This window comes from Neoarius graeffei, chromosome 4 (genome assembly GCF_027579695.1).
Source record: "Neoarius graeffei isolate fNeoGra1 chromosome 4, fNeoGra1.pri, whole genome shotgun sequence".
Lineage (NCBI taxonomy): Eukaryota > Metazoa > Chordata > Actinopteri > Siluriformes > Ariidae > Neoarius > Neoarius graeffei.
This window is the reverse complement of record NC_083572.1, coordinates 49,075,757-49,090,159: the sequence shown is the minus strand read 5'-3', so window position 1 is coordinate 49,090,159 and position 14,403 is coordinate 49,075,757. Positions and strand designations below refer to the sequence as shown.

At 42.6% G+C, this 14,403-nt stretch overlaps 1 protein-coding gene across 1 annotated transcript in view; it reads left to right on the top strand.

Annotated features, from left to right (window-relative positions):
- Positions 1 to 14,403, top strand: part of cacna2d2a (calcium channel, voltage-dependent, alpha 2/delta subunit 2a) — a 697,573-nt gene that overhangs the window by 460,778 nt on the left and 222,392 nt on the right. The window contains exons 7-8 of the mRNA XM_060919306.1: positions 13,346 to 13,477; positions 14,074 to 14,131. Of these exons, the coding sequence (XP_060775289.1) occupies positions 13,346 to 13,477; positions 14,074 to 14,131 (190 nt within the window). The remainder of the gene's footprint in view (positions 1 to 13,345; positions 13,478 to 14,073; positions 14,132 to 14,403) is intronic.

Genomic DNA, 14,403 nt, shown 5'->3' with positions numbered 1-14,403 from the left:
GGACTTTGACTTGACCATTCCAAAACATTAACTTTATTCTTCTTTAACCATTATTTGGTAGAACGACTTGTGTCCTTAGGGTCGTTGTCTTGCTGCATGACCCACCTTCTCTTGAGATTCAGTTCATGGACAGATGTCCTGACATTTTCCTTTAGAGTTTGCTGGTATAATTCAGAATTCATTGTTCCATCAATGATGGCAAGCCGTCCTGGCCCAGGTGCAGTAAAACAGGCCCAAACCATGATACTACCACCACCATGTTTCACAAATGGGATAAGGTTCTTATGCTGGAATGCAGTGTTTTCCTTTCTCCAAACATAACGCTTCTCATTTAAACCAAAAAGTTCTATTTTGGTCTCATCTGTCCACAAAACATTTTTCCAATAGCCTTCTGGCTTGTCCACGTGATCTTTAGCAAACTGCAGATGAGCAGCAATTTTCTTTTTGGAGAGCAGTGGCTTTCTCCTTGCAACCCTGCCATGTACACCATTGTTGTTCAGTGTTCTCCTGATGGTGGACTCATGAACATTAACATTAGCCAATGTGAGAGAGGCCTTCAGTTGCTTAGAAGTTACCCTGGGGTCCTTTGTGACCTCGCCAACTATTACACGCTTTGCTCTTGGAGTGATCTTTGTTGGTCGACCACTCCTGAGGAGGGTAACTATGGTCTTGAATTTCCTCCATTTGTACACAATCTGTCTGACTGTGGATTGGTGGAGTCCAAACTCTTTAGAGATGGTTTTGTAACCTTTTCCAGCCTGATGAGCATCAACAACGCTTTTTCTGAGGTCCTCAGAAATCTCCTTTGTTCGTGCCATGATGCACTTCCACAAACGTGTTGTGAAGATCAGACTTTGATAGATCCCTGTTCTTTAAATAAAACAGGGTGCCCACTCACACCTGATTGTCATCCCATTGATTGAAAACACCCGACTCTAATTTCACTCTAATTTCAAATTAACTGCTCATCCTAGAGTTTTCACACATTTCTCAGAATAAAACAAACTCTCATTCCAGTGTACAGCCTGCACGCTGACACACACACACAAAACCACTACCTGGACCTTAACACGTCTTCTTTTCTCCCCTCTGGACCACCAAAAGCAAAAACACATTTTATTTAAACAGTCAGAATGCAACAATATAAGTTGATTCTGTACATAAGTGCACTTTATCATGACTTACACTGACCAGCTACTCACTACATTGCTTGCTTACTCGGGCTACATCACTTCCTGATTTCCCAAACTACGGGGGAAGGGCACAGAACGTGCATGTGTTAATCACACGTCAAAAAAATTTGTGGCGTTCAAAGGAATTTACATTAATGCATTATTATCATGTTAACTTTGACAGCCCTGGTTATTTTGGGATTTTTTTTTGTCACTGTTTCTATTTAAGTGTAACTTCACTCAGCTTTGAGACTATAACTCCACCTGTGGCTTAACTTTGAAAAGTGCTAAAATGTGGGCACGAGGCTGAGGGGGAAGGGAGCGAACTGATGATGAGTCTTGATCAGCATATACTTGAAAATTACGGAAGATTCACAGACTTCCATTTAAGTGCGGGGTCTGGGGGAGGTGGGCTGCCCACCTCTGATTAGAAGGCATTAACATTATTTATCTATTTATTTATTTGTTTGTTTGCTTGCTTGCTTTTTTTTTTTAACATGACGTAGAGAAGTACCAAACAGTCAACTCAACGTCAACATCGGCCTTGCAAGGTTCAGGTTGGTTTTAACCAGTAGAGGGTGTTTGAGCCATTTTCAACCCATAAAATGCAGATTTTTATTTTAAAAATGGCAACTGTGTCAGTATCATCACCAGCATTGATGTGTTTCATCACAGTACAGTCATCATTACCATTTAGTTTACAACTAAAAAAAACAAAAAACAAAACACATTTAAGTGTGCGTTTTTTTTTTTTTCATCCTGACACCCTGTAGGCCAATTGGTCCGTCAGTTGCCAGTGTTTTACGAGGCTGTCTGCGTCTATCAAAAGCACACTAAGGTGGGGTTTACATTAGACCGTATCAGCGGATCATCAGATTAACGTTTTTAAAAACGATTAGCGTGCACACAGCAACGCCAATACACGGATACGCTAATCACATGACTAATTTGGCACGTAAGTTGAGAAATGTGTCAGTGCGGCTCATCGCTTCCTCCTCAGCGGCTGCGCTCCAAATCACTCCGCCCTGAACAGCGAGTGCCCTCTGGAGGGTGCGCACTCCGGCCCTGCGCAGCTCACAGAGCGCGCGAGTGAAGTGCACGAGCAGTGATTCGGGACTGAGCCGCTGTGCGCAAGTCACTTACCACTTGCAAGTGGAAGGATGGCAAGCCTAAAGACAATCCTAACTACACAATGGGCAGTATTTGCATCAGTATTTGCAGTATTTTCATACTTTTATACTCTTTAATGAAAGGTGATACAAGGCGGAAGTCCGCGCCGTTTTTCAGCAGTCGTGTCACATGACCAACGCCAGCGAATCAGGAAGGTGGATGTCACAGTGACGTTGTCCAATGACGACGCCAGCTAGAGCTCAGCACAGCGTATCCGCGTATTCTCAATGTTTACACAGCACCGGACCACACACGATCTGGATTGAATACGTGGACCCTGGCGGATTCCCGTTTCCCGGCGTTTCCAGGCGTTTTAATGTAAACGGACAGTGCATCCGCGAAGAAAACGAGACAGATACGGTCTAATGTAAACTTGGCCTTAATCTACCACTGGCTTGCTAGGCTTGTCACAGCTTCACAACCATTCATACTCACACCTACGGTCAATTTAGATCCACCAGTTAACCTAACCTGCATGTCTTTGGACTGTGAGGGAAACCGGAGCACCCAGAGGAAACCCACGCGGACACGGGGAGAACACGCAAACTCCACACAGAAAGGCCCCCTTTGGGCTTCAACCCAGAACCTTCTTGCTGTGAGGCGACAGTGCTAACCACTACCTAAGTATGCAGTAACTCTTTAATATTTTTTTAAAATGAATGCCTAATACTGTTCCCAAATACACAGTATATTGTATCATAACCTAATCTTCACTATTATTATTCATTATTATTAATCTTCACTATTATCCCAGGGCGGCACGGTGGTGTAGTGGTTAGCACTGTCGCCTCACAGCAAGAAGGTCCTGGGTTCGAGCCCCGGGGCCGGCGAGGGCCTTTCTGTGCGGAGTTTGCATGTTCTCCCCGTGTCCGCGTGGGTTTCCTCCGGGTGCTCTGGTTTCCCCCACAGTCCAAAGACATGCAGGTTAGGTTAACTGGTGACTCTAAATTGACCGTAGGTGTGAATGTGAGTGTGAATGGTTGTCTGTGTCTATGTGTCAGCCCTGTGATGACCTGGCGACTTGTCCAGGGTGTACCCCGCCTTTCGCCCGTAGTCAGCTGGGATAGGCTCCAGCTTGCCTGCGACCCTGTAGATTCAGCTGGGATAGGCTCCAGCTTGCCTGCGACCCTGTAGATTCAGCTGGGATAGGCTCCAGCTTGCCTGCGACCCTGTAGATTCTACAGGGTCGCAGGCAAGCTGGAGCCTATCCCAGCTGACTACGGGCGAAAGGCGGGGTACACCCTGGACAAGTCGCCAGGTCATCACAGGGCTGACACATAGACACAGACAACCATTCACACTCACATTCACACCTACAGTCAATTTAGAGTCACCAGTTAACCTAACCTGCATGTCTTTGGACTGTGGGGGATAATGAGAGATGAGAGATAATGAGAGATGAGAGACTATTATCCCAATGAAGATGATGATTTGATGCATTGTGTATTTGGGCAGAGTCTTACAATATTAAAGGGGAACTGAAGTCATTTTTAAATTTGATATATTTCATAATTAACGTGTTATTCAATTATGTTTTCGGTTTTAGTAACCTTATATCTTGACTCGTATTGGCAACTAATTGCAATTAAATATTATACTTATCGGCCTATTCGGTTTTTAGCCATGTTGACTTTAGTTCGTTTGATCCACGGCAGGCGTCGCTTATCTGCGTGACCTTCACGAGGCTTGTGCGAGACTTCGAAACGTGAAGTGTCAGCCAAGTGTCAGTGCCGCCATTTTGAAAACTGTTTTCCAAACGAAATATTGCACAAAAATAAGTTTAAATGACGATTACTGCCTGCTTTTTTTCAAATTTTCCTGATTGCTATCAAAACAAACAAAACTTCTGGCTTGATTACATCAGCATTCGAAAGAGTGCACGCGCATCTTTTGACAACCCCTGTGTCCGAAATCGCTTCCTACTCACTATACTGGGCACTATATAGTGGGGACGCCATTTTGTAGTGCTGTCCGAAACCTTAGTAAGGATTATTTACACCCTATATAGTGCACTCAAAGTATCCCACAATGCATCACGAAAAGTAGTGTACAACCGATGGCCACTAACCAAAGCAATATATCCCATCATGCATTGCAGTCACGCTGAAAGAAATCAAATTAAAAGTCTCAAATTTGATTTAATAAAAGGCAGCGGCAAAGAAGAAAGTATTCAGCCTTGATTTAAAAAAAAACTGAAAGATGAAAGATACAATACTTTGTATTGATTAATGTGTGAAATACGCTCAGTATAATATGGATTTATCACAAAAATACATGCATGTATTTATTATTTTGAAAACCCACCAGCCGACTGATCTGGCACATTTTAACTGTGCGACAGTAATGACGTAAATACCAGCACGACGGAGTAGTGTCCGAAAGAGTTTTTTCATTTTACCAATGAGCTCACTATATAGTCCTCTATATAGTAATTTCCTATATAGGGAGTAGGGAGTAGTGAACAAGTGAGCGATTTTAGACACAGGGAACGGTGGCAGATGTCGGTCACTTTGATTTTCACTGTACATTTTACTTCCGTCCTACGATGTCTCGCACAGGTCTCAACGAATCTCGTTTACGGCCATTGCTTTGATATATGGACTGATATATTACATAGCATATTTCAAACACTCCTCACTTGCTATAGCAGTGACAAAATAGCTGTCCGAAATGCATTGCTGTATTTAATAAAATTAGATAAATAGAATTTTGATGATAAAAAATTTGCCTTCAGTTCCCCTTTAATCTACAGTGAAATCAACTGGGTCAGTGCCTTATCCATTGCTAAGTAGTGAACAGTGCATTTGGGTTCATGCTTCCCTCAAAGCATTCATCGTTTCAGAAAGCTGCTCCTCATCAGACTCCTGGAGAGCAGCCATGCTGTCCTTCAACGGGTAATAAGAGCAGAGCCGAACCACTGCCAGAGCTTTCTGGCCCATAAATCGCCCATATAACCTGTTCCTCTCTGCGACAAGCCCTGTTCCATAATGGCCTAAACGTTTAGCACAAGCGGCGCTACTAAATGCATCAAAGGGAGTGTGTCTGATGGATTAGCTTTTAAAGCCTTCACAGGTCCCTCTCTCTCTCTCTCTCTCTGTCTGAAGGATGAGCCTGAGGCCCATTCTTCAGGGGGAGGGTTCGCTTCTTTTTATCATCTGTCTGGTGAAAGTCATGACGCGTCCTCAACGAATAAATCAGAGCAGTTTGGTCCCTCTTTTCTTATCTACCCAGCCCTCATATTTCTGAGTAGATGACCTGCCAGAGCCCTGCATGTGTGTGTGTGTGTGTGTGTGTGTGTGTGTGTGTGTGTGTGTGTGTGTGTGTGTGTGCGTGCGTGTGTGTGTGCATATACCTGTCCACTGACAGTAGAGGAGGTATCGTATCTGCAAACCCACACGTGTTCAGTACAAACACGACTCCGTGGTGTCTGTCATAGTATCCTTGACTCAAAGACACAGAAAGAGAGAGCTTGAGAGAGAGAGAGAGAGAGAGAGAGAGAGAGAGAGAGAATGCACCATTGTATTTGTGTTTTGTTTTTTACTCGCACATATTAAAGCTGTGTAACCAGCTATGTTAACCTTAATCAGCTCCAGTCTGCATTTTGGCCTTGTAATCAAGTTAATTAAATGCAGCAATAAGCTTTATAATGCAATGATTAACCTGCAGCGAGCTCAGAATACACCTCTGTCCTCATCCCTGAGTTTATAAACCATATCCAGTTTGTGGGCTACTTCTCATGTGTCAGCTTGAGAACTCGAGCACATTAAAAAACAAGGAATCAATGAAGCACAGATTTCCTCGTTGAATGCATTCAGATGTTATTGAGCCTAGAATGTTATACTGCCACAGACAGAACACAGACATTAGCAGTAGAGTTATGTACAACCCCAATTCCATAAATTCGGGACACTGTGTAAAGTGTAAATAAAAAAACGAATGCGATAGTTTGCAAATAATGGAAACCCTATATTTCATAGAAAATAGTACAAAGACAACATATCAAATGTTGAAACTGAGAAATTTTATTGTTTTTTGAATTTGATGTCAGCAACACATTTCAGAAAAGTTGGGACAGGGGCAACAAAAGACTGAAAAAGTTGTGTAATGCTAAAAAAAAAACAAACTAATTTGGTTCATTGGTGACAGGTCAGCAGCATGAGGGGGTATAAAAAGAGCATCTTCAAGAGCCGGAGTCTCTCAGAAGTAAAGATGGGGAGGGGTTCACCGCTCTGTGAAAGACTGGGTGGGCAAACAGTGCAACAATTTAAGAATAACGTTCCTCAATGTAAAATCGCAAAGAATTTGGGGATCACATCATCTATGGTACATAATATCATGAAAAGATTCAGAGAATCTGGAGAAATCTCTGTATGCAAGAGACAAGGCTGAAAACTGACATTGGATGCCTGTGATCTTCAGGCCCTCAGGTGGCACTGCATTAAAAGCAGACACGTGTCTGGAGTGGAAATCACTGTATGGGCTCAGGAACACTTCAGAAAACCATCGTCTGTGAAAACAATTCATTACTGCATCCACAAATGCAAGTTAAAACCAGATATAAACAATATCCAGAAACACGGCCACCTTCTCTGGGCCCGAGCTCTTTTACGATGGACTGAGGTGAAGTGGAAAGTTGTCCCGAGGTCTGACAAATCAAAAGTAGAAATTATTTTTAGAAATCATGGACACCACGTCCTCCAGGCTAAAGAGGAGAGGGACCATCCAGCTTGTTATCACTGCACAGTTTAAAAACCATCATCTGTGATGGTATGAGGGTGCATTAGTGCACATGACATGGGTAGCTTTGACATCTGGGAAGGCATCATTAATGCTGAATGATATATACACGTTTCAGAGCAACATGCTGCCATCCAGACAAAATCTTTTTCAGGGAAGGCCTTCCTTCTTTCAGCAAGACAATGCCAAACCGCTTTCTGCACATATTAAAATTGTATGGCTCTGTCGTAAAAGAGTCCAGGTGCTAAACTGGCCTGACTGCAGTCCAGACCTGTCTCCCATTTAAATCATTTGGTGCATTATGAAGCGCAAAATACGACAAAGGAGACCCCGAACTGCTGAGCAACTGAAATTGTATATCAAACAAGAATGGGACAGCATTTCCCTTTCAAAGCTACAGCAATTGGTCTCTTCAGTTCTCAAACGTTTACAGAGTGTTGTTAAAAGTAGAGGTGATGTAACACAGTGGTAAACATGCCCCTGTCCCAACTTTTTTGAAATGTGTTGCTGACATCAAATTCAAAATGAGCATATATTTAAAATAAATAAATAAAATTTCTCAGTTTCAACATTTGATATGTTGTCTTTCTACTGTTTTCTATGAAATATAGGGTTTCCATGAATTGCAAATTATTGCATTCTGTTTTTATTTACAGTTTACACAGCATCCTAACTTTTTTTGGAATTGGGGTTGTATATTTATCGGATAAACCACAGAAGTCCTGCACTGTGTTGATTTCTTAAGCAAGGACAATCGCAAGGGGGGAGTGTTTCTGTCATGAAGTTTAATGCTTAATATTGTTCATATGGAACATGTCGCCACAAAATGAGTTCAGTTGGTCAAAAATGAAAAGATTTTGATTGGATATTCTAAATCTAGGGCGGCACGGTGGTGTAGTGGTTAGCGCTGTCGCCTCACAGCAAGAAGGTCCGGGTTCGAGCCTCATGGCCGGCGAGGGCCTTTCTGTGTGGAGTTTGCATGTTCTCCCCGTGTCCGCGTGGGTTTCCTCCGGGTGCTCCGGTTTCCCACACAGTCCAAAGACATGCAGGTTAGGTTAACTGGTGACTCTAAATTGACCGTAGGTGTGAATGTGAGTGTGAATGGTTGTGTGTGTCTATGTGTCAGCCCTGTGATGACCTGGCGACTTGTCCAGGGTGTACCCCGCCTTTCGCCTGTAGTCAGCTGGGATAGGCTGCAGCTTGCCTGCGACCCTGTAGAAGGATAAAGCGGCTAGAGATAATGAGATGAGATGAGATTCTAAATCTACACATAATTATCTTTAAAATAAGGCGTCAAAATAAAAAAATGTGAGGGAAGTTGCTTTCAGAAAGCAAGCACACCTTGATGAAATTGCCAAAGTACAAGTTTGTTTATAATCAAGGGCATAACTCTGGTAAAATTTGCCCAAATTAAACGAAATTTCAATATGCGTATAACTGTCATATAACAAAGCCTTTTGCCAAGTTTGGTGAAATTCCTCCACAAATCGTGAGAGGAGTTGATTCAGAAGAATGTACACCCTCATGAAATTGTCAAAGTACAAGTTATTTAATCAAGGGTCAAAACTCATCTCATCTCATTATCTGTAGCCGCTTTATCCTTCTACAGGGTCGCAGGCAAGCTGGAGCCTATCCCAGCTGACTACGGGCGAAAGGCGGGGTACACCCTGGACAAGTCACCAGGTCATCACAGGGCTGACACATAGACACAGACAACCATTCACACTCACATTCACACCTACGGTCAATTTAGAGTCACCAGTTAACCTAACCTGCATGTCTTTGGACTGTGGGGGAAACCAGAGCACCCGTAGGAAACCCACGCGGACACGGGGAGAACATGCAAACTCTGCACAGAAAGGTCCTCGCCGGCCACGGGGCTCGAACCTGGACCTTCTTGCTGTGAGGCGACAGCGCTAACCACTACACCACTGTCCCGCCAGGGTCAAAACCGTGGTAAAATTTTCAGAAATGAAATTAAATCGCAAAATGCATATTACTCTCATATAACAAGGCCTTTTGCCAAGCTTGTATTGCACAAAATTGTACAACTTTCTCCATGTTCATTCTGACAGCTCATCCCAGGCCTAACTGAAAACTACACAGGAAAATGATTATGATAATGTGCATTTAGCGGTTTCAAAGTCTAACATGGGGGGTGGGTCCCATTTCTTCAGGTATCTTCAGGGTTAGGTGTGATCTAACCCTGACTGCCTCAACAATTAAATCAGAGAAAGAGCTGAGAAACACCTATTTTGCTTATTGTCCTTCCCTCCTCTCTTCTCTCTCCCCTTTAATCAGTTACTCATTATTAACCTGATTGCACTCAATGCTGTGTGTGTGTGTGTGTGCGCGCGCGCACGTGTATATGTAAGCTGTGGCACTGATAAGAGATTTAGTGCATGCCGTGTTACAATTTGATCATTTACTCTGGCTTAAAGTTTTCAAGCTATCTGTCTATTCAATTCTGTTCTGCAATGAGAGGAAGACAACACGAACATATACGGAGGGAGAGAGAGTGGAACAGAAAGACAGATGTGTCCGTGTGTGCCATGTAGGTCACTCATCAAGAGCTGCTGCAGAAGAATGAAGCTCGCCAGAGCAGACAGAGTTATGGCCATAGCTATGAAGAAGCTTAACACAGCGAGACATCCAGGCACAGAATGGATAAGAGGAGGACAGACAGCAGGAGCAGGAGAGACACAACAGAAAGTAGAACATTGCACACAGACTTGGAGAAGTGAACAGACAAATAGCTTGAAAAGTTTAAACCAGAGTAAATCATAAAATTGTCAAAAAGTGCCTCCTTACATGACATGCACAAAATCTTCCAACACTGCAGCTCAGCCACTGCAGTGCATCAGCTATTAAATTAATTACCTAACCTTTTTATCCCTCGCTGGCCGAAAGGCCTGAAGGAGGATTATGTCATGGCAATTTCCATCTGTCCGTCCCGGGAAGGGTGCTCACCTTCTGACATCAATTCCTCTCACAATTTTTGAAGGAATTTCATGATTCAGGATTCGGTAATACACATATTGTAATTTCATTCAAATCAGTCGTATTTTACCAGAGTTACAGCTCTCGATTAACAAAAATATACTTTGACCATTTCATGAGAGTGTGTTTTCCTTCTGACATCAACTCCTCTCGCAATTTTTGGACGAATTTCTCGAAGCTTGGCAAAAGGCCTTGTTATATGACGGCAATACGCATATTGCGATTTAATTTCGTTTGTGAAAATTTTACCACAGTTTTGACCCTTGATTAAATAACTTGTACTTTGACAATTTCATGAGGGTCTACGTTCTTCTGAATCAACTCCTCTCACAATTTGTGGAGGAATTTCACCAAACTTGGCAAAAGGCTTTGTTATATGACAGTTATACACATATTGAAATTTCGTTCAATTTGGGCAGATTTTACCAGAGTTTTGCCGTTGATTATAAACAAACTTGTACTTTGACAGTTTCATCAAGGTGTGCTTGCTTTCTGAAATCAACTTCCCTCACAATTTTTATCCCCCGCTGGTCGAAAGGCCCAAAGGGGGATTATGTCGTGGCGATTACCGTTCGGCCCGGGAAGGGTACTCGCCTTCTGAAATCATCTCCTCTCACAATATTTTTGAGGAATTTCAAGAAACTTGACAGGATTTTTTGTTAGATGTCAGTAATACACACATTGCATTTTTGTTCAATTCAGTCACATTTTACCAGAGTTATGGCATAGTTGCCAGCGGGGGATATCGTGCTCTCAGAACACTCTTGTTTGTCTTGGGTAGATGGCTTGGGAAGCCGTGGCCTAATGGTTAGAGGAGCAGATTTGGGACCAAAAGGTTGCTGGTTTGATTCCCTGGACCAGCAAGGCACCTAACCCCCAACTGCTCCCCAGGCTGCTCTGGGTATGTTATATGTTGCTCTGGATAAGATAATGTCCAGGTTGCTTTCTTGTGTGTGCACGGTGTGTGCGATGGAGTGTCTCATCCTGAGTGTATTTCCACCTCGTGCTCAGTGTTCCTGATCCACCACAATCCAAACCAGGATGTTTATACTGAAGATTGAGTAATTAATTAATTGTGTCCAGCATCTCGCAATATTTACACATCTCGAATTAGACAACCCAACCCCATTTTCTCCCTAATTTAGTCATGACCAATTCCACCCCCTCCAGTTAGGTGTACCTTATCACACAACAGCTACCAATCCGGGGAGGAAAAGACCATCATGTACTTCCTCCGAGGCACATAAAACCAGCTTTTCGAACTGCTGTTCATGCAACGTCATGGGGTGGTGTAACACACTCAGAAGAAAATGCTATCCATCCCCTTCTGCATGCATGGCACCCATGATTAGCTCATGTAGCTGTGATTGATAGAGGAGAGTATGCCACCTCTTCCTCCCTGAGAGTATGGCCAATTTTACTCTATTGGACTCGCTGGGATTCACACTCATGATCTCCTGAGGATAGGGCACAGCACTTTTTTAAGAGTTTTTCCTCATATCTGTCCCAGGCGCATGTCCCACCTTGCTCAAGGTCACATCTGACTTTAGACTGCGGCTCTTGCGTACCCTGGGAATTCTGCCGTTCTCTTGCTTCCATTTTTATGGCCCTGCAATGCCAAGTGTCTGGTTTTGTCCATTAGCAGAAATATCTTCCTTTTAAATTATTTGGAGCTGGGCTGGAAGAAGAGGTTAATAGAGGTGAAATGGCTTGCTGGGAAATTTTTCGAATTCATTTTCAGCTGTAACCTATTGAATAAACCACTTCGATTCAGTAAGAGTAATTCATTGAGATGTTATTGATCCAGATTTTATTTTTTACATCTCTGAACATTTCCAGTTATCAGTTATTCCAAGGATTGTAAGGTGGCTGAAATGTTCTGAGGTGTGTTGCTGTCCTTTTGCTTTTCAAATCATTCCCAGCACAATTACTTATGAGATTTAAGAAAAATACAAAAGAAAATACACAGAATGGTATAAAGATTTGAGCTTGGGCTGAGTTCTTTCTAGCCCAGACTGTAGATTCGTGCAATTTATCAGTGATGGCGGTGTCAGGTGATTACACAGAGTGAAACGCCCCCTATATTTGATCTCTATTTGGGCTGATATTGTTCAGCCTGCTTCAGTGATACATCTGAAACATGCCATCAGCAGTGATTGAGGAGTGTGTGAAGTACAGTTGTGAGTGGAATGAACATAACGAGGTGGATTATTTACTCTTCTTTCCCCATGTAGATAGATTGAGCACATATTGTCCAGTCAAAGTGCAAATTACACAAAAGGACAGACAAGAGACCTGTAAGTTTAGTGTTTTATTTTTTGCACAAATTTTAATTTACCTTGGGTTTTGTAAACTCAACTCAAGTGCTCTTAATTTCCTGTTAGCGATTCTTAAACACTGTGAGCTGGGAGCTTCTCTGTGCACAATTTAAAAGTGTTTGATTGACACTCGCTGGATTGACCAACACACACACAGTACAATTCCAAAGTCTAAGCAGCTCAGTGCAAATCTGAAAAAGAGTATCATATATTTACACAACTCAAGAATGCTTCTTGGAGCCATTTCTAAACAACTTCATATTCCAAGATCATCAATTCAAATAATTTTATGAAAATACAAGTTATTGGAAGGTGTAGCTACTTTGCCAAGGTCTGGAAGAAAACTCAAACTGTCCCCCTCAGCTGAGAGGAAGTTGGTTTGTATGGTCAGGAACTGCTCAAGAACCATCAAAGCACAGGCCTGCCATGAACTGGAAGCTACTGGAATGATTAGTCAATCATTATGGTGTTTGAATATATTTCTCCTTCTTTTTTAATTCTCGAAAATCCTTGTTACTTCGGCTTTTTTTTTAAGGGTTTCAAATGTTCTGTTTACCGTATTTGGTATTCGGATGAAACACAGCATGAAACCAGGAGAGCATCACAGATTTTAAACACTAAAAGATCACAGATGCATCTGAGGTGAAGTGTGTGTAATATTTTGTCTCATGTCGTTCTTAATATGCTGTTAATAAAAACGCATTGCTCAACCTGTATAATTTCATTTTTTCATTGATTTTAGCCCATGGCTCTAATAGCACAACCAGAGGACTACATTTACTATTATTATTATTATTATTAGTAGTAGTAGTAGTAGTAGTAATAGTATGTTCCACTATGTAGTTACACATATACAAACTGCTTAAACATTCATACTTTCAATAGATTTTGCATTTAAATGGCTTAAACTAATAATGACTTCTTGATCTCTCTCTCTCGTCTTCTCAGCTCCCACTATTCTGAACGAGCTGAACTGGACCCAGGCGCTGGAGCGGGTGTTTATAGATAACAGCAGAGAGGACCCCTCACTGCGCTGGCAGGTCTTCGGAAGTGCCACCGGTGTTACTAGATACTACCCAGGTGAGTCCTAATAGGGTTCGTATCCGAACCAGTGTAGATATTACCACATCCTGACCCATGTATACAGCAAGCCAGGCAGTAATGTATATTAATTCTCCATATCGATTTGGTGCTGCTGAATAAGTGTCTCTGGCAGCCTGAATCTGAGAGGAAGTAATCCTCTCATACTGTTTTGTGAAAGGATTAGTCAATCATTTTGGTGTTTGAATATGTTTCTCCTCAATCTTTAATTCTCGAAAATCCTCGTTACTTCACTCTAACCAGCTTACTTTACATAAATGACCCATATGGAACGTCTGAATTCAAATCTGGGTTTTTGAACTATAAGTGTTATGCAAGTTAATAGCGTCTTTACCTTAATTTCTGTCTTTGAGGCAGCGGTGGCTTAATGGTTAAGGCTCGGGGATATTGATTAGAAGGTTGAGGGTTCAAGCACTGCCAAGCTGCCACTTTTTGGCCCATAAGTAAGACCCTTAACCCTCTCTGCTCCTGCGGTGCTGTATTATGGCTGACCCTGTGCTTGAAATTCCTGTAAAGAAATGAATTCCTGTAATGTTTCTCTGTGTTTCTCTCCTTGTCTTTTCTCTGTCCATCAGCTACTCCATGGCGAGCGCCTAACAAGATTGACTTGTATGATGTGAGGAGACGGCCTTGGTGAGTGCAGCTGATTATGTCCCCCTCTCTACCAGTGGACGAAAGACATTTAAACCGTGATCTCATTGTTTCCAGTGAGTGGAAACTTGTGCCGTCCTGCGAAGGGGCAAGCAGGCATGCAGCGCTCAAATTACAGGCTTAATTTGAACCTCACATGCTTGCTTACTCTTAACAGCCGAGCCTGTAGCTTCCAGTTTCTCCCAGTCTTGGGTCAGTCTTGGTGTGAGCAATGTTGAAACAGGTCAGGCCTGTCCCAGTTTGCGTTTCCTGTC